The sequence below is a fragment of the Crinia signifera genome, chromosome 1 (assembly GCF_055691185.1).
Source record: "Crinia signifera chromosome 1, ASM5569118v1, whole genome shotgun sequence".
In the NCBI taxonomy this organism is placed as follows: Eukaryota; Metazoa; Chordata; class Amphibia; order Anura; family Myobatrachidae; genus Crinia; species Crinia signifera.
The window spans coordinates 291,650,515-291,671,881 of NC_139217.1; the positions used below are offsets into that span (position 1 = coordinate 291,650,515).

The following is a 21,367-nucleotide window of genomic DNA, read 5'->3' on the forward strand; positions in this document are numbered from 1 at the left end:
TGGAGGGGGTTGAGCATCTCTCTACTTTGACACAAGGAGCTGAAGTGGTGTGATCTGAATTATTATTAGTGCACTGAACATGCCTTTCTCCCCCTTCCCCCTCTTCTGTTGCCTGTGAGAGGAAGCTGCCATTGAACTTGAGACAGGACAGACAAGATCTCCACTTTTTTACAGTAGCTGGCAGGGAAAAGGCGCCAAAACACACAAGATTAAGTCTAACCTTTGAATTTATACGCCCCACTCTTTTTTAGCTTAAAAGTTACATGGGGTACAACAGCAGGAAATGCAAAAGCACACTACTTTAAATAGTTTCTTTTTTTTTTTTTTTTTTTTACTAATGCATCTGGATTGAAGTATCTCATTAAAAAAGGCCTATAGCCATTTTTTCCATGTAAAAAGATTTCCCTTCCATTTTTTAGGAATGCAATAACTTGAATTTAATTAATAGACTAGTGTATAACAACAGTGACTTAATTCAGTTCAGTTCAGGTTTTTAGTAGGGCTATGTTTTCCTGAATGTTTTCTCGTACATGTTGGAGCATATGTCAGTGTGTATGAAACTGGAAATTCAATTTGAATTATTTTTCATGCAACTCCATCACCCAACACAGATAGCAAGCCTGCAGAATACATCCATATGGATTAAGCCATAAATCAAACTTTTTAAAATGTTTTTTATCTAGACGCCATAGCCATAGGGTCCATAGCGATTCACGGCCCTGCGCGGCGCTATCGCCTAGTGCTTAATATCCAGCATTTTGGATAAACCTATTTAATCGCTGGTCAGGGCCAGTGTTCTCAACAGAGAACACATGCCCTGTCAGATCGCTCAGCACACATCACTGACACATCGCTGTGTGCTGAGCAATCTTGCTGAGCGTTCAAGCATAGCTCAGAATGCTCAGCAAATCTCCCCGTGTGTAGGCCCCTTAAGCCCTGGAGAGAGATAAAGTGGAGAGAGATAACCTACCATCGCAGCTAACATTTTTTAAGCACAACCTGCACATGACAGTTAGGAGCTGGTTGGTAGGTACTTTATCTCTCACAGTTTTATCTCCCTCTACCATATATGGTACTTGTGTATTTTCACGGCACCCGATATATCGGATGCGTTATTGGCCGATATATCAGATGCAATATCGGCCGATATATCGATGCGATCCGAACCGATTTTTGACCTGTTCATACTGATTTTATATAGTGTGGCGAGCGCAGTAATTCGCGTCCGCTCGCCACGCTTCGGGCTCGGTGGCTCGCTACGCTTGCCACACTATATAAAATCAACTCCATGCGTAGTGGATAGTGGGGTTATGAACAGGTCAAAAATCGGTTCGGATCGCATCGATATATCGGCCAATATCGCATCCGATATATTGGGTCCCGTGAAACTACACAAGTACCCAATATATATATATATATATATATATATATATATATATATATATATATATATATATATGAAGCAGTCGTTTCTGTTAACAGGGTCTGCTAACAGAAACGACTGGATGCTTAGGACTTTGCAAAGTTTATATTGGTGACCTAAACCCGCCTTCACTACAGGAGGTGCTGAGATTTAGGTTGAGGATACCTGCGATTGAGCGGGGCACCCATTAGACATTTCTACCAAAAGGAAGACATTACCACTAACATCATGGCTTTATAGAGCTCCTTGATCATCCACACCGACTGCCTATTATATAAATCCTGGACGTAGTCCTTGAATCACTTAGATTTTACACTATTGTGTAAAGACACTTACCCTCACTTAATTTTGGTGCGAGGTTAACTACTGATTTGCCATACCCCTGACGAAGTCCCTTGTGACGAAACGCGTTGGGTTTTATGAATAAAGGACCATTTGTCTGACTTGGAGTCATCTTCTTGTTTGAAAAAAGTGGACGGAAGAGCCGTGTGTTTTAAAATTACCGATAAGCACATCAGTGTAATGGACTAATTGTGAAATCTGGCTAGGTGGTACCCCAATTAGCGCACTCCGATAACCCCCATCTTTGCTTCTTGTACTCCCCTGGCTCTCACTAACAGGAGAACAATATCGGAGGAGCAGCTGTTAAACTAGGATAAGCGCATGCCAGAGGTTAACCTTTATATATATATCTATATATATATATATATATATATATATATATATTTCAAGATTTTTGTTGACTTTATCCAAAGTTGACACTGATACAGTTGGAGCTGGATAATCTTAAAATGAACATAAACTAATATTGAACAATTTATTGTTGCATAACAAGTTTTGAAATTAAGGAGCAGATTTACCAACAAGTGATATTCTTGTTATCACTCATTATAAGTGATAAATGGTGCTCTAGCCAAGCAGCTCCTAACACATGACAGATAGAAGCTGATTGGCTGGAGGACCATTAATCATTCATAATGAATGATAACAAGAATATCACTCACTAATAAATTTATATCTTCATTTGTAATAATTAATACATGAAAACGTAATTGGAGAACAGATCATTGGGCTAATTTGCATATAGCACATGTGAAATTAAGAGTTTTTGCATTTTTGAATGTCCATTCTATTCTGCGGGCTACAGTGGCGGAACAACAAATTTTGCGCCCCCCACCCCACCGCAGTTAAGACACCCCCCTGGGGAGCGGGCAGGGGGTCCGTGCGGCGCGGGTGTACATAACTGCGACGCTGTCTAGAAGCCACGGTGAGAGCGGTCCCTGCAGTGTCTTGGAAATAACTAGTCTAGCGCGCTATCCGCCGGGCGGCGGCGCGTGAAGCGTTTCTGATTTTTAAAATACTGGCCGCATGCTGATTGGCTGAATCTCAATCGGTGTGCGGCCAGTGTTTTCAAAATCAGAAGCGCTTCCTGCGGCGCCGCCCGGTGGATAGCGCGCTGGACTAGTTATTTCCAAGACACTGCAGGGATACGCCAATTTACTACACAGCGCCACAGGGACCCCTCTCACCGCGGCTTCTAGACAGTGCCACAGGTACACCTGCACGGACCCCCCTGAATGCACCCCGCTGCACCCACAAGGAGGTGGGAGCTGGGGACCCGCAGTCCCCCAGGCACCCACACTTAGTCAGCGCCTCCCTGCCGTCGCGGGGGCTGCGGCGCTATAGTTACGCCACTGGCGAGCTATGTCTTCATAAAATTGGGTGTTTTAGGGCGGTAACCATATGAGTTCACAGATCCACCCTGCCTTGTGGGACTATCACAGGAATGTTGAAGGCAGGCATTAATGCCCTGTGTATGGGGGATGGGACAGATCTCTTGGACCTAGCGTGTCTTTGATGCTAATACTTATGTGTTGGATAGAATATAATAATTACCACAAACCCTGACATTAGACGTACAAGTTCTCACAATAGAATAAGGTAGTAAATATGGCTTTCATGGCTGCCTGCAATTACAGCCACTTTGCTCTGGATACCAATACAAACTTTGGGAAGTTGGCTAAGGATGCCATTCTAAAATCCTTAGCTTAGTCTCCCTTCAGCAGAGTAGGGCAGGGACCATTCCTGGCCATCGTTACCACATCCATGTAGAAATGTTGGGGGTCCTATTAGCAATAATGGACAGAATTGGATCCCTGTTAACAGTAAACTGAGCTGAAATGTCCAAGATTCTGAATCTCCACAACCATTAGGAAGTGAAGAGGCCAAAATATGCCAATCCCATGGCACTCACTGTGCATGCATGAAAAAGGTGTCTGTTCATGCAGGGACCTGGGTGGTAAGGGCAGGCCTCTGTACCTTCTGTAGCTAAACCAGTGTGGAGATACGCAACTTCTAAGAAATAATTAAATAATAAAAACATTGGTTCAGTTTATTATACATCCACTACAGGGACAACACTACAGGCTAAAATGGCAGTTTGGGACTTTAAGGTCATGTACCTCTGTATTTATATAATGTGTAATATTCCAATAATGTGCTAATTTAAGTTTTCCTTTTATACAGCAAACCTCCCACACAGGCTAAAAGAAAAAAATAAGACTGTAAAGCAGATGTTCTTTAGAGAAAAAAAGTAAAAAAAAAAAAAAGAAATAAAACATTCCAGGACTCAAGCCCAATATAAATGAAGCCTCTTTTTATAGATTAGTGGCATCAACATTGAGGACAAGGTAAAAAATGAGTATGGTTTGTATTCCAGTGCAGAGTGCTTGTTGTGAATATCCTGTGGTTTCTAAAATCCTCCCACTTATTCCCCGGTTCAGTCAATTACCCCATTCATCTGTGGGGCAGGCTCAGCCTAAGGGAATGTACAGAGTTTCAGATTTCTAAATGGGCAGGAAATTTACAACACAGGCAGAGTGCACAGTAATGACAGTACCATTACTAGCAGCATGGCTTTCTTCATTTTACTGTATTCATAAGGAACAAAATAGAACTTTTTATTTTCCACTTAACAGGCCCAACCCAGGTGCAAACTTTGTTACAAATTACTTTAGCTAAAGCAGGAATATATGTATGGCAGAATACACTTTCAACAGACCGCTGAGTATGATTCTTTTTTTCTTTTTTATATACGTGACATGGAGGCAACGTACTGACAGCATTGGCAAGTGCTGCATTTGGAGAAAGACTAGATTCTAAAATACACACTGGGCGACTTTGAGCTGAAAGTCGCTCAAAACAGCAGGTTTGAGCGGCTTTCATCTCAAAGCCGCCCAGTGTGTATGGCCCGGCGATGAGCTTTAAGTGCTGCTGCGCACTCCCGCATCATTGCCGGGAAAGCCGTTCATCTGTTGGTAGTACCAGCAGATGAGCGGCTTTGAGGACGGCTTTGCACACAACAGCTGGAAGGCCATGAGTTTGACACCACTGTTCTGGGCTGTCTAGTAATGGCGTGTGATTGGAAGACCCTGCCTTGTTGTCAGAAATGGTACCGCGTTTTGTCTAACTTTATTAGTATATTTTAATCTTGGCAAACTGCAGTCACTCAGTAACCCCCTATTGATAGCATAAGCAGATAAAATAATCTTCATTTTTAAGGTTTAAAATACATATCATTTAATGATTTGTCATTAAATCAAATATAAATATTGCTGAGTGGGGCAATGAGTCTTAAATTAATAAGCGCATGCTACATATAATTGATATACACAGGTGAATACCTAAGCAGGAAACAGAAGCATCTACAGGGTTACAAGGAATTGACCATCTATGTCTCTACTTCATTGTACCATTTTGTCCATTTACATACTTGCCTCACTTTTGATTCTCATTAAAGGATTTCCATTTGACCTTGTAAGGTGGAAGTGATTGGTACATTCCGTCTGCTGATTGTAGTACCCAACATTGATGAGGCAACATTTTGTATTGAGGCTTATTTGCATCCATTAAATGGAGACCATTTTTTGTCCTGTGGCTTTTACCTTAACCCTCTTCTGTCAGCATTGCCATCACAGTGAATGGAAGGATGCTTTTACACAGATTATTCTGCTTAGCTTCAATTTCATGTTAACATTGAGCTACATGTAAGGTGCTTAAAGGCTGCTTTGAACATAAAGAAGAGAGCTTTGACTATTGCTTAGGAAGGTTGGATCGTGTAACCATAATGCTAAACACTTTCTTTTATTGCCAATACTGGAAGAAGTGTAATGTGCCATTAATTCAAGGATAGGTACATTGTGTTTGAGATAGCCTGGAGATATAACTGTGTTATTTCACTGACTTCTGAGTATACTGTTACCTTTTTGACAAATATTTATTAGGTATCAGATTTTACTCATAGGCCGCCTATGTAAGTGACTAGGGGACAGATGCAATAAGCTTGCAAAGTGATAAAATGGAGAGTGATAAACCACCAGCCGATCAGCTCCTACCTTCCATGTCACAGACTGTTTAAAAAAATGTCAGGCAGGAGCGGATTGGCTGGTTGTTTATCATTCTCCATTTTATCATTTTGAAGCTTAGTGCATCTGGCCCTATGCCTGCAGTAATCTTGGGGGCTCAAAGTAGGTTTTTCAGTATGATGCTGGCTTTGGGGGGTATGTTAGATGTGACAGGAGCTAACAGGACAGGAGCTGATTGGTTGGGTACTTTATTGCTCACAATTTTTTCTCTCTAGAACATTTGATAAATAAACCCCTTAATGTATGTGTGACTGTATCGAGAGAGGTAGAAAGACTTTATTTTTTGACTAGTAGCATTCCAAAAGTTGTTACTATACTGTACCAAGTGCCCAGTTACTTCTGGAACCTGTGTTATTCCATTGTCACGTTGTTGCTGTATTTTGTTGACAAAATGTGATTCACTCGATTAGCCATGGTTTAACCCTACCACTTTAAACTCCACTGGGAAAGTGTCTGATATTAATGATTTTACCATCTATATATCAATAAAAGGCTAACTACTCCTCACCTCTATGAGGTGAAGTACCACCAGTGACCAAAAGAGGCCACTCGATGGACCAAATTACTCCTTTGTGTGCTAAAATGTCAACAGAAAGCTAAAGCGATTTTTGCAGGGACACTAATCTGTTGCAAACTTACTGGATATAGCGGGTGATTAAACATCGCTTAACGCCGCCCCACTGAACCCTCATACCCCCCCCCCCCCCGACAAATTCCCTCGGTACCGCGCAAGAGGACACATCCCCTCTCATACATCCGCTAGCAGGAGAAATCATTTGATGGTCGCCAACCATCAAATGATCTCTGCTGCTTTCGTAAATAAAAATCAGTCTGAAGTGACTTTTATTTCTGAGCGCTAGGCTGAAGACATGACGGGCGGCTGACGTCCTGTGTCATCATCAGCCTGCCCCCAGCAGGCATCAGCCCGACTGCGTCCCCGTGGGAACACACAGCTTTTTCCTGGGGATGCCCATAAAACGCTGGGCATGCCCAAGGACGAGCCCCACTCCTATCGCGTTCGCTCCCATCCCACCCTCCCCACAACAAACTGCCCGGCGAGTGTGTAACTCGCCAAAGCCGCTCGTTGCTGTGGTCTGCACATGCACAAATAAGCAGACCCCCCCCACCATTGGAATAGGGCTGAATTTGCCCCGTTCCGAATGGTGTTGAATCACCTCCATGGAAAGAGGGAGCGGTGAAGACAGAGATTGGAGGTAGGAGCAGATAGGGACTGGGTGTAGGGTGGAGAGTTTGTGGGTCACAATTCAAAGTAAAATCAAAAACTGCCACAGCTCAAAGTGAATGTACATAGCAGAAGCTGTCATATTGGCAGGCTCTTAACTAGTTCTTCATCAAGAGCATTATATGTCAGTGCTAAATCAATAGAGCTAAGTACTAATAATAATGGTCACTATAGAAGTCACACGTTTTGTTTATGACTACACACTTTCAATTGGTCAGTGTTGCAACTGTTCATTCTTGCAGTCAGCACCCTGATTTGCTTAATTTCTAAATCAAAGTTGCCTGGGAACCATACCTTTTTGTTTTCCTCTCATTATCTTGCTATGAATTGTTACTATCAACAATTATTTCCACTTCTAGATAATATAATATTGCAGTGGTATACACTTTGTGGGTTCCCCAGTTAAATCAAAACAGAAATGGTTTGGCAGTGTGGGGCAGCCAGCAGTTAAGAAATGTGGGTGATGAAATGCAACATCAATGGGGAATAAAGCTAAGCTGACAAAAAATGAAAGTCTGTAGCTACTCCAATCCTGCAGTCACCCCCCTCCTTCATACCCTCTCCTCTCTTTCTCTCTGTTTTTATTTTTGGCATGGAGACAAGCCCTACCTCCAAAGTCAGAGTTTCTCTCTTGGATTGAACTGTACTTTCCCTTCCCCTCCCCCTCTCAGATATGAGAGCTGTGCTTCAGCTCAGTCACTAAATGCTTAGCTGATTTTTTTCCCCTACAGCTCTGCAAGCAGTTTTATTAACTAACTAGTTAACATAGGGTTGCACAACAAAAAGCACGCTACTTTATGTATACCTTACAAATATACTGAAGAACATTTTGGACTGGAATTTCTTCATGTATTTATAGTTAGCAGAAATGGAATGTCAGTAGTATTTGGACTTAATTTTAGCCTAATTGGGTGTATGTGCTCCCTTCCAATACCTCAGCATGACATACCACTTTCACACTTGCAAAGGTATCCCGGGTTTTTGCACATCACGCATCAACCTGGGATTTAGCTCAGTGTGAAAGGGTCTTGAAAGAATATCTCGGGATGGACATCCCGGGATTTCTACCCAGGTCCTGGGTAGATTCTGGAATCCACCTGGGATGTGGTCAGTGTGAATGGTCCCGTACCCAGAATTGGGTACACAGGACTTTAAAAAAGCTGCTGATTGGAGCTTTCTTGGGCTCACAAATGCTGATGTCATCTTTCAGAGCCCTGGAGTCCATTTCTAATGGCATGCATATGATTTTGCAGGGATTTCCCGGGATCAGTGTGAATGGGGCTGTCCCGGGTCGATCCCAGGTCTGAGTGCAGTGTGAAAGGATACATTCCCGGGTAGAGTCCCAGGAAGCATCCGGGAACACATTCCCGGGTATGACCCGGCTCTGCGAGTGTGAAAGGGGTATCAGTTGGTAGGATTACTGCTATTTGGGTCCATTAGCCTGGAGGTAAGGGCAGGAAGAACAATGGCAGAAAGTACTAGTGGATGCAGGCATTGACTGCTACTGTCTGCTCCTCTTATCATCTGAAAGTTTGTGCCACAAATCGAAAATGTGGTTTCAGTACTTGTGAGTAGGCCCTTGTCAGTGCTTAAAGGGGACGAGAAATAGGTGGTCCGTCCTATTGCATCAGTCTGCATATAAGTGAGTCTGCCCATATTATTATCCTTTGTTTATATAGCGGCACAAGGGGTCTGCAGCGCGCTACAAACAATTAGCTATAGTACAGGACATTGCAACCCATGGACATGGTTTAGAAACATTGCTAATTCAACAGTCATAGTTCTCAAATAAGCAACAGAACTCAAGTTTAGCTTTACCGTTGTAGGCAGTGGGGAGTAGATGATGGTGTAAAGATGGCCATACACCTGAATGATATCAGGCCCAAACAGTGGCGTAAGTTTGTCCCAGTTGCCCGGAGGCAAGATGAATATTGGCGCCCCCCCCCCCCACACACACACACACAACGTTATTCAAAATATATATAGTCTGTTATGAAATATATATTATATACTGTATGTATATACAGAAAGAGAGGGAGAACACATATATATTTCAGAACTCAGCCACAGAAGCAATTTTGATGGCTTTCAATTAATGGATTTAAACTGGAAGTGGTGGTGAGGTGCCCCCTTGAGAGCAGGAGCCCGGCGGCAGATGACTCCATTGCCTCCCAGAGTTCTGCCTCTGGGCCCAAACAATTTTGAGGGGTCGTGTGATGAATTGTGTGCACATCATGTGCGCATTGTGAGGAATATCGGTACGATGCGTGGTCCCACAGAGTTTGATCCTTAAATCATACATGCTGCATCGGCTTTCCTTGTGGTCGTAAGTACATTGTATGTGCTTTTAAAGTGAGATGAGATGAGGACAAAGACATGAAGGAAGAGGGTCCTGTTCGTGAGTGCTTACTGTAAATGGGATTTGCATTGTGGTAATAGTGTTCTGCTCCTAAGTTAAACTTTGCATTAAGCAAATAAACTGCTGTATTTGCTCTATAATAAAGTTAAATACATGAAGTCTGCTGCACAGAGACATTTTTTTTACTTAAATCATAACTTTACTTTGAATATCTCCAGTTCATAAATAGTCCTGAATTGTTTGGAAGACACACGCCATAACTCTTTTGTTCCTATTTTTTTTTTATATAAGACATGTTACTACCCAAGACCTCTATATGTTTATGCTATTGTAAAATGCGATCCCATCGGTGGGATGTATCATACCTGAGATGCAGGGACCATGCTCTGGAAAGAGCCCGTCCCTGTGATGTCCTGAACCGGAAGCATGTGCGGTTAGTGCTGCCCCACCCCCCGCCGCGACCCAACTTCCGCGGGGTCAGTGCGATCCGTAACCCATAGGCTAAAATGGGCTACTGTCATCTCGGAATGGCGGTACCCCAGGAATGCGAATCGCTGCTTGCCAGATATTGATACATCAGAAACCTATGGAGAATGTGGCAGGCAGCAGTGCAGGAGGGATAACAGCAGGTATTGGAGATTCCTACTGTGCTCCCTCCTACATACATTTGGGCGATACTTAATATTTGCGGCCACCTGTTTTCAGGGATTTAGCTGCAAATATTGATTGATAAATGCAGCCCATAGGAACCTTTTATTTGAATTTAACATATACAGTACCTCTTAGTTATACACAGTAGAAGCATCCATTTTGTGGGCTGAACCACTACGTAGACTATTACTTTAATGATACCAAGCTCTTGTGCCACTAGTTTTATATATATTGCAGGGTAATTGGATTTGACTCTCTCTCTCTCTGGGGGTGATTCTCTAACACAGAAATGCGGTAAAAACCCTGTTATCTGGGTTTTTACCGCATTTCTGTATGCTCTATTGCTCCTCCGCAGTGGCAGCGGCTTCTTACTGCAGCGCTGTGTGAGGGATCCATCACGGATCCCTCCCAGCATGCCCTGCGGCCAGTGCCGTGCTCTGCACATTCGCAGACCCGGAAGTCCAGCACCGGCGCCGCATCGTAAGGGACAGCTCTTATCGCAGGAGCTGTCCCTTGCGTTAATGACCACATATGTTAGAGAATATGCGGTCATTAAGAATGCGATGGCTGGCAATACAGGACTGCGGATGTTAGAACATCCTTCTCTCTCTGGAATTCAGATGTAAGTGCACCAACAGCCACCAGGTAGCATCAAGCAGAGCTATTCAATTGTAGGTTGCAGAGAGAGAAATGAGTTTCCCCACCTCCCCAGGACCATTTTAAGCCCCGAGTTTAACCGTTATGCATGGCTAAACCCAACCATGATGAGTGCGATCAGCTCAATCAAAAATATCAATTGAAAATCCTCCCACGGTCTCCTATCAGCTTAGATGGGAGATCAGGGGCTGTTAAAACAGTTAACACCCCCCCCCCTCTATATGTTTATGCTAGTCACTTACTTGCCATATGCATAATGTTTCTTTGGTGGAATCTACATGCCTTGCATTGTACTAAACATTTTAAATATGCTGTGAACATTGCCTCAGCGGAATCACTATATTTAACCAGTATCATTTACATTAAAACTGATCATGAGTTCTGTTATTTCTAAAGCAGGGATGCCTCTATATAGGTATTACACACTACATTTTCTTATGAATTATTATCATTAATAATAAAAATGTTATTGCTTTAAAAAATTCCCAGCACAAATAATAGAGGGTACTGACTGGGTTAATAGAGGAATGCATAAAAGTCCAAGCCGCCTCTTGCCTTGTCCCTATATAAACTGTGCTTGGAAGGCACAAGAGAATTACAGCAGCTGGCTGATTTTGTTCCCGGTCCCACCCCACCACTTAATCCACTGGGCCGAGTTTGAAGGTTTCCTTAATGAGGACAGCAAAGAGGTTAAAAGTCACCGTTTCATGGATGACTTGACATGACTTACCTTCTTCTAACTGATTTTGATTTCTTCTGTATTCACTAACTCAGAATGTACTTCATGGCAGGCAGAAAACCACAAACAGCCAATGGCCCTAAACATTTTTTATTTTATTTATATTTGACTTTTTGGCTGTCAGTCTCGTCTCTGTTCGGTTCACACCAGTTGGAATGTTCTCATATAAACTGAAATTTCCGGGGTTTTTTTGGTTTGTTTTACCATTACTAGCATTGCTTTTACCTTGCTCTCATTTATGTACAGCACAGCTATGGTAGGGTTCTCCAGACTTTAATCCTCATGCTGCAAGAGCCAACACTGTATTAAAATGTGATCTATCGCTCATTGTGCCATCACAGATGGACCGCATGCTATAAAGTTAATGTTCACTGTTCTATAATGTGGCTCACTGCTCTGAAATAAGCCTGATGTTAACCTAAATATCTTAATAAAATATAAAATCATATACAATACATATAAGCATGACTGCATTTAAAATTCTAGAGCACAATGCATGTGAATATTACTTAGCAAATAAGATTAAAATGACCCTACTTTAGCAGTGATAGAAATACTAGATCAAAAATGGAATACCATTAAATAATAGTTATAAAATGTTGTTCTTTTAATTAAAGGTAAGAATGAATAGAAGCTTTGGAATGCCTGTCACGCAAGCAATAGGCCTTGGTATTTTGCCTGGTGCAACCGCACACCATTATCACTTAACACTATAAGCTTCTGTATGACACACAACACCAATTCCACACCATAACCCAACTGGCCCATTATCTCTCATGGTAAATATAGTTAAAAAATGGATGCGGTCAGCTGTATTTTGTCTGCATGACAGACTGCCGTTATGTTATCCAAATTGGCCACATAAGACAGTGACATTATGGCTTGACAATTGCTCAAGGCAGGGATCTGAGCCTTTGTGATACTGCCTTAATGCATGACGGTTGAACAGAGATCCATTGCACAAGTACTCTGTCCTAAAGGGTTCTTTCCATTACTGAACATCTGATAGACCTGATGCGATAAAATAAGATAAATGACGATACATTTGCAGGTTTCGATATTGTTCAGGTGACAGGTATGTGGAAACTGAAACCATTAGAACCCCTTAGCTTAGACGTAGCCAACATGACTTTCTCACCTTCTGTCTCATTGGATGATCTTGTTTTGGCTTGTGACATGTTCATTTGTGCCACCCTCATTGTAAAATACTGTTGTTGCACATGTTATCATCAGAAGTAATATAATGTAGAATCCTGTGACTATTGAAAGACACTGTATGGATTTTAAGAGCAAAATTGTATGAACCCCTAAGAGGGCACTGATGCTGGAAAGTCTGCCTATTTCTAATGAGTGGGACTTTTTCCAAATGAGTGTGACTTGACAGGAATGTTATACTGTTCCCCTGTCAGCCCTTAAGTGTATGTGAGAGTGGGAAAAAGAAGCTGCTTCCAGCCTCCAAAATCCGTTATATGTCCCAAGCCACTTACCTCAGCCATTAACCCCTTCAGTGCCTACTAGTTCTGTCACCTTCCGCTGTTTTAGGACGCTGTTAGAACACGCTCAGCTACAGTATAGATTGGAATTTAATGAGACACATAGAATTGATTGATAGTCTGGGGAACTAGCATTGGCATATGGGCTCTAATAAAGTTTTCAGATTTACCTCTAGAAACTTCTTATACTTACTTGTACCTGCTGTACTTCTATTCTGTTAGTATGTGTGAGATGCCCAAAGAGTTAAGAAAGTCAGTAAAAGCCACACCCGGCTCCCCTCACCCCAGATAACCGCAGAGAGGGAGGACCTAGGGGCGGGATAGCAAGAGGTGAGGCATAGGGCGTATAAAAGGCAATCTCCTGCTTGCCAGTTCTAGCTCTGAGTCCTGAGTTCTGCAATCTCTCTGCTGGGTTGTGCATGATACACTGATTTTCTCCTAGTTTGTGAAGTTTAATCAAATAATTGTTTTGCATTATGCCAAGTGTTATGTTGATATTGTAAGTAATACAACATGCATGTGTCATGCAATTATTCTGCCATGGTGCTGGGTACAGTATGCTGTCATTTTAATGAACATTGTATCAATTGCGAAACAGATACTGTAGGGTGCTCACTACTAGGGACATGGTGATTCTTTAGTGGTTCACCAGCCTCATTTAGTAGATAACTATATAAATACATTCTCTCTCTCGCTCTGTCTCTCTCTCTTTGTCTCTCTCCAAGTCTCCATGTCACCTATACAAGTGTATCACATTATCTATCATATCTACCTCACATATATATCTATAGAATCAAACTATCGATTGATCGATCGATCCTTAGCACGGGTCATACAGTGTACGTGGCTGCAGCAGGTATGAGAGAGTCCCTGTCCCTGGCTGCAGGCAGTGTGCGGCAGCCGTACAGTACAGTGCAGTGTAGCAGGGGCACACAGTGTACTAGGTGCAGTGCATTCTGACACAGGACGGTATGAGAGAGGAAGAAGAGGAGTCGGGCAGCCTTCCTCCTCCTCCTCTTGCCTGATTTAACCCCTCCTCTCCCGGCAGGGCGCCGGTACCCTGCTGCAAGCTGTGGGCATGTGAGGGGGCGGAGGTACATATAGGAGAGGAGCACAGTGCGCACCAGGGGGAGGAGTGTCTCCTTGATGATTGTGTAATTAAATAATAATAATAATAAAAAAAAAATCCGAAATCCTTAAGTGTGATTTGGGCAGCAGCCGGAGCGGTGCGGAGGGTGTAACCGGTGCGGGTGTGAGTGAGCGGAAGAGAGGGAGTGAGCGCAGGAGAGGGAGCTGCTGCTGCTGCTGCTGATAGTGTGTGCGGGATATGCTGCTGCTGCTGCCTAGTGCCGGGTAACACAGCTCATCCGCTCACTGACACCGCACAGCGCCGAGCAGCTCATCATCTCCCAGCAGCCTGCACGGAGCGCCGGTCATGCCAGCGCAGGGGGCAAGCGCCCACTAGCCGGACGGGACCCGCAGCCCTTCCTGCCCTCCAGCCACCGGCTACAATGAATAGGTGAAGCCTCCCCCCGTGGATACTGTGTGTGGGGAGCCGTGCGGCCAAGCCATGATGTATTCTCCTATCTGCCTGACTCAGGTACACTGTCTGTCCTGTCTGGGTGCCGGGGACGGGGCGCTGCGTGCGGGCGGGGGGTGCCCGGGCATCTGTCCCATCGCTGTGTGCGGGGGGCACCCTGCTCTACTACTACCCCTATGGGGACACGGGGAGGGAGGGGGGGTTCATGGCCTCTGCCAGGTGCCGGCGCTGGCTGCCCGGGGACGTCCCATGCTCCGGGCGCAGAGGGCAGCGATGCCCGGGCACGGAGGGGCGGCTCTGGGAAGCGGTCGCGCTGCCTGGCCATCTGCTCTCGCCCTATGTACTAATATCGCTCCTTGGGCCGGGTTCTGCGCACATGCCTGGCTCCTGTGTATGCCACATTAGCACGGTGGAAGTTGCATGGCAGAGCCCAGCTCATGCCCAGGTATTGTCATTACTCCGTCTTCTCGCTAGATAGTGCAGGGGGCAGAGATGGAACACAGCGCTGATCGGGCATTATGGCATAGTGTAGTGCTGCCCACTAGTAGAAACTATGTTAGTTTTCCAAAAATTCTAAAATAAGGCTGTGCATTTCCTGCTGCAATATTATCACTATTGGAATAACCATTTCTCCACCTCCACCATATACTGTGTAATGGAATTTCCTATGATCGATACAAAGTATGTGTCCTGATTTTATTTTTTAATATCTGATTTTTGTCTTTTTCAATTTAGACTGTTAAACAATATTTTAAGTATGATTGGTACAAGTGACTCACAATAATATTAATAATATTACTAATCAGGATTGTTAGATATATTGATTTAAGTTATATTTGGCACGATGGAGTTGGTTGCAGAGATATAATTTCATTTCCAGCAAGTTAAGAACACTGTCATAACTGGTGGTTATGGAAAGAGTACACTACATTAAACACACCAGGCTATTACCAATTAAAGTATTAATAAGAGAGAACTCTATTGAACCTTTGTGATGAGCACATTCATTTTCAATTATTTCTGCAATTGCCAAGAGTTGGGACATTTGTTAAAATCTACAAATAATTAACATTTAAATGATGTGACAAATGATATCCATCGCCTTACAAATATTCTGAGGCGTTTACAAATTGTGAATGAAGATGAAGACAATGATAAGGCTTTTTCAGTGATTGGATACAGTCCTGTAGTTTTTTTGGCTGACACTTTTTTTACTGTTTATATTTTGTTTGGCATGTGAGTTTGTGTGACTAGATGTATTTTAATCAGGGAGTGTTTAGGGTACTGGCATCTTCTAAAGATATTCAAGGCCATTTGCACCTGATCGCATTTAGATCTGCGTTCGAGCGATTTCTTCATTTTTATATTTCTTAATCATTTATAATTCATAATTAGTAAATGACAAGGATTGGTTAAAATAATGTTTTAGGTTCAATCACATATTTATATATTTATATTGTTTTAAAGAAGTATATCCAAATAAAGAAGCAGTGTATAAAGCGTACTTTCATTTACACGTAACATGTAGTGGTATTTGGTCATATATGCACATATGCATATATGTATATAAAATATAATACATTTTGCTTTTGTTTTATGATGTATTTTTTTGTTATTTCCCTCAGTTTGACTATTTTAATTATTAATTAAACTTTACCTGAGTGTGTCCACTTAGCTATTAAGTGTTTTGTATTTTTTTTATGTAACAAGTGCAATATTTTACACATTTTTTATAATCCCCAAATTATCACTGCATGACAGCATATGACCTACGCAATGGCAGGTTTGTAGGATTGTACCTGGTAACCTCTCTTTAGGGTGACTGTTTTGTCACTATCCCTCCCACATAACATCATCACTTTTTTTTTTTTTTGCCAGCTGATAAGTTAAATATTTTAAAAGTAATTTTCCAACAGATGTTGTTACACTGGCCATCTTTATTTTTTGAGTATGAAGTTTCCTCATGTTGTAAAATATTTCAAAATACGCTAAAACATCAGACATCAAATAAATTGGTGATGGAAAATATTTTGTCTATCATTTTATTCTGCTATTCACCTTTATTATATTATTGGGCATTCGGACTAAATGTAGCTTTGACTTTTTGAATAGAGCATTTTAGTTTTAGTTTTTCTCTTTTTTTTTAAGTAAATGGTAACTCACCATCATTATAAAGTTTTTTTGGTTATAATTGTATTTGGAGTTGTTTTGCTTGATGATATTGTAACTACATACAATTTATTGCTATGTAATAACAACTATAATAATAATAATAATAATAATATTTTTTCATAAGAAATGCACTTTATAGTCACATGTAAATATGTATTTAAAAATAGTATAATATAATATAAAAAAAATGACAACCCCAAAATGAAAGGGACTACTCTGCCTTCAAAATGGGTGATACGTAAATTGCCATTCTTGCGGTCATTAATTGGAAGTATAAACTCCCAAGTATGCTATCTTCACAAATTTTTCGGAAGGCCCTATAAAATTTACTTCAAGCCGCCATTTATTTTTATAAAGTCTATTTTCTTGGCAGTCAGCACTTTAAACCAGAATACAGATGCGGCAATAAGCTGATAAATATGATAGTATATGGTCTATACTGCTAGATATCAATAATTATATATTGAGTGCTGTTGAAAATGCATTAATGAAGCAGTAATATGAAGGTATACTTGAATGCTGCTATTTTAGTGTACTTTACATTTCTTTTACTATAATGTAATACAGATTTTATTACTTTTTGTGTCTGTACATCACAATATGTTTTTTTTTAGTTCACATTACTAAATCCATCCAGGTACTGTAACTATAATGGAATGTAATGAAAAACAGGCCCCTACTGCATTTTAGCTGCTATGTACTTTTCTTATAAAATCTCCTTTTTACTATGTTGTACAATAAATAGTTTACCTAGATTTAACATCTTTTTAATGTCCACGAAATATTTCATTATTCTTTTTTATATTTACCCGTGTCCACTTGTATCTCGTATAGTTTTAATACCTTTCGAAAATAGTTTTTAAAATAAATACCTTTCTCTCATTTCTGTATACTTTTGCTTTTAAAACTTTATATCACTCTGTTTTACATGTAATTGTGCCAAAACAGAACCAAAAAACAACAGCAACAAAAAACCACCTCACTCACTCAAAATAGTACTGTAACCTTTTCTTGCTTAGAAATGCAATAGATGATTCCTGCGCTCACCATACTGTAAGCATGTAGTCCTTGTGTTTTTCTCATATTGTGTTTGTAAATGTAATGATACCAATTATACCTGTAATTGGTAACTGTTTGATTGTTGTCTTTATAGAAAGATTTTTGGGAACATTGTGTAAGTATTTGGGATAGAAAATTGGGATAGAAAACACTGGGTTAGAAGCAAGGGCAGCCTCATCGTGGGCTGCGGGCTGCTCGGTAAAACTGCTGGCTTCCCACACAAAGAACAGATTGTATTTTAACTCCTTCTGTGGCCTAGTCAGGGAATAAAACATAATAATCATGTCATTTTACCTCCGCTGTAAAGCGTTATCAGTTGCATTATTTCCTCATTGGCCCTCTGGATCATCTAGTGCATTCTATTTATTACATGCCTTACTTTGTAAACTTAACTTTTTATATTATAAAACCCTCTGCTTGCTTGTTTAAAAGTACTAAGCACCTCCTAAAAAATCACTATACCCCACTTTTATTTGGAGGAAAACATCTTATTACTCCTAGGTTGTAATTTTAGAAAATAAAGTCAATTTGATAGTAAATAAATAAATATTTGAAATCTAATAGACAATTAACTGCAGTTCATTTCAATAACGGAAGGGTTTGTTTGCTTTGGAGAAGTGAGTGTAATAGGTACACCCTTCAAGCCATTCATGAGGTATTTCCTTTTCTAACAGGTGACACTTGTGTATTTTAGTCATTTATAGGCTCCGTATAGTGAAATATTGCCAACGTAACAACTCGATAATAAATAACTTTACATAGTACAGGCGAGTTATTAGATGCTTTAAAAAAAAATTAAGCTGCACGTATTATATACACTAAGGCTAATTTACTATACAAACTTAAAAGTGCATGCAATTTAGAGCAGGGACTTTAATTTGTTAGGATTTGTTTGTATGGACGGCCAGTGACGTGTCTTTAAAACGCTGCAACTTTTCCTGACATCGGTTGATGGTCATGAGAGTGTAATTAACATAAGCTGTTAGCCCAGCAACACGATGGAGCAGGATTTTTGTTTAAGAACACTGAAATGCATGGTTTGCACAAAATCTCTGTTTGACCAGTGGTGCTCTCATAATGTCACAGCACGCAGAGACACCGTCAATGCCAGCTGCATGCCAAGTTGCCGTTTTTCATTGTCTACTTGTGATAGATTTTGAACTGATTCACAGTCTGGGGGAAGGCAGAAATCTACTAGTGCACAAAGCTGCTCTGGTTTAGCATAGGGAGACAGTATCTGCATTGAAAAAAAGCATTTAATCACCGTACCACTATCGCTATTTTCTGCAGTGCACAGTTTAAGTTAGAGGCCTGAGCCATATATTGAAGTACCAGAGCCAGAAAGCAGATTGGCGTCAAGTCTAGTTATTGCCGCAGTTACCTGTACATTTGTGCATGTGCAGTATCATTTGTACAGTGTGTAGTGTCATATTACACTATGATAAAGTCATTGCAAAGCTATGTGTACGCACTTAGCTCGATGTTTAAATGAAATAGTATTTATTCATGTATTCCCAACATAATACAAGCTTTGCTACTTATGAGATGTTCATCAGTATAATTCTGTCCCATAGGATCCAAGAAATGATATTAAATTACCAATTAGCCTGGGTGCTCTTTCAGACAGAGATTTGTATTGTTTTCTGTACTTTATTAGACAGTCTTTATGCTTCTGTAGATAACTGTTTTATTTTTCAGAATATAATTTATCTTATGAAATATAACTTACATTTAATTATAATTTTGGCAACCAAAATGATCGCCTTGTTATTGCTATGGCTAAGTATCTATTATATTGTTAAATTCATGGAGCTATGCAACTAGAAAATATTCTCCGCTATATAAGTGTGTTTCTATACTGCTCCATCCACAACAGCCATAGATGTGTAGTTCAGCCATTGAAATGGTGTACTAGTGCAGGAATGCCTGTCTCCCTAGATAAGGAGATGGATCAAGTTTAATAGCGCATGCTCGCTATGCCACTAGCAGTCTCTTGCTGAGAGCATGCTCTGAAAGCGGGAATTGAGTGGCATTGCACAGAGCTTGTTGCTCTGCTTTGTTTCCCAGTGCCACCGAGAGGAGAAATGAGCTGTGGCATCCGCTGCTGCCTCCTAAACATTTCTGCTTCTATTTTTTAACCGTGTAGTGCACTTTTTGGAAAAAAAAACAAACAAAAAAACAACAGATACAGGCATATGAAATGGTACTGCTTGGTGTCAGCACAATACTAAGACTGGGCAGAAAGCTATACATGCTAGATTGAATGTGTTGCTGGGTTTCTTTCGATATGCCTACTTTGTACATACCATTTGTATTTATAGTCAAAGTAAAGTGCTGTAGTTTGCTGGAAGTCTCTTTTATTTTAAAGTCATTGGTTCCTCGGAATCCATATTGATGGCAATGTTGGTTCATGCGTTTATGAATGTAGTGTATGGCTTTTTTTATCATGATGCGCGTACTAATTTTAGATTTAAATTTTCTTTTTGAAATGTTCATTTTTACTATTGTCTGATGTATTTTTTTTTTCCATCTATTTCTGCAGGATGAGTTCCATCCATTCATTGAGGCTCTTCTTCCACATGTCCGTGCAATCGCTTATACGTGGTTCAATCTCCAAGCCCGTAAGCGCAAGTACTTCAAAAAACATGAAAAACGAATGTCGAAGGATGAGGAGAGGGCAGTTAAGGATGAGCTTTTGAGCGAGAAGCCAGAAATCAAGCAGAAATGGGCGTCCAGGCTCCTAGCCAAGCTGCGCAAAGACATCCGCCAGGAGTACCGGGAGGATTTTGTGCTCACGGTGACAGGGAAGAAGCACCCCTGCTGTGTGCTGTCAAACCCGGACCAGAAGGGCAAGATCCGGAGGATCGATTGCCTGCGGCAGGCCGATAAGGTCTGGCGTCTGGATCTGGTCATGGTCATCCTCTTCAAAGGTATCCCCCTGGAAAGTACAGATGGGGAACGGTTAGTCAAATCACCACACTGCACCAACCCAGCACTTTGCGTCCAGCCACATCATATAACTGTATCGGTCAAGGAGCTTGATTTGTTCTTGGCGTACTATGTACAGGACCAAGGTAAGCTTACATTCCCCATGTTTGCAAAATCTACAATAATCAACATAGAGCAATGGTACATGTAGAATATATTTGTACTGTATAAATGATTTCTATGTACAGATCTCTGTGTAAACTCCTAACGGCTGCTTCATTTGAGACATAGTTTTGCATCCTTTTAAATTCTGCTTATCACAAAGATTTAATTAATAAATTTTTTTAGATACTTTAAAATTTCACCAAAATGTTGGTTACTAGCTTTGAGAGTTTTACATGGACAAATATGTGCTTTCTGCTTACTTTACTTACTTTGTACCACTTATGGAAAAAAATCCCTATAACCACAACTCAAACAAAGCCAATTGAATAAAACTATTATGAAAATAAACGCGTGCGCACACACACACACACACACACACACACAGCCATTTGGATCCAAGTTGCATGGTACAGGAGGCCGCTATGACCTAAAAGTTATCCTTTCTGACCCTCTTTGCTGTACTTTTCTTTGCAAACTTTTTTTTTTTAACTCTTATTTTGCCATTTTCTACGTA

General features: G+C 41.1%; 1 protein-coding gene across 8 annotated transcripts in view; it reads left to right on the forward strand.

Annotated features, from left to right (window-relative positions):
- The window catches only part of NFIB (nuclear factor I B), a 370,296-nt gene that overhangs the window by 162,318 nt on the left and 186,611 nt on the right, over window positions 1-21,367 (forward strand). For 5 of the 8 annotated variants that reach the window (XM_083185921.1, XM_083185919.1, XM_083185927.1 and 2 more), the window contains exon 2: window positions 20,303-20,834. In XM_083185921.1, coding sequence (XP_083042047.1) covers window positions 20,303-20,834 — 532 coding nt within the window. Of the gene's footprint in view, window positions 1-14,123; window positions 14,590-19,717; window positions 19,964-20,302; window positions 20,835-21,367 lie in introns of those variants that run through there. The other 3 variants (XM_083185920.1, XM_083185926.1, XM_083185925.1) reach the window with 3 other exon arrangements.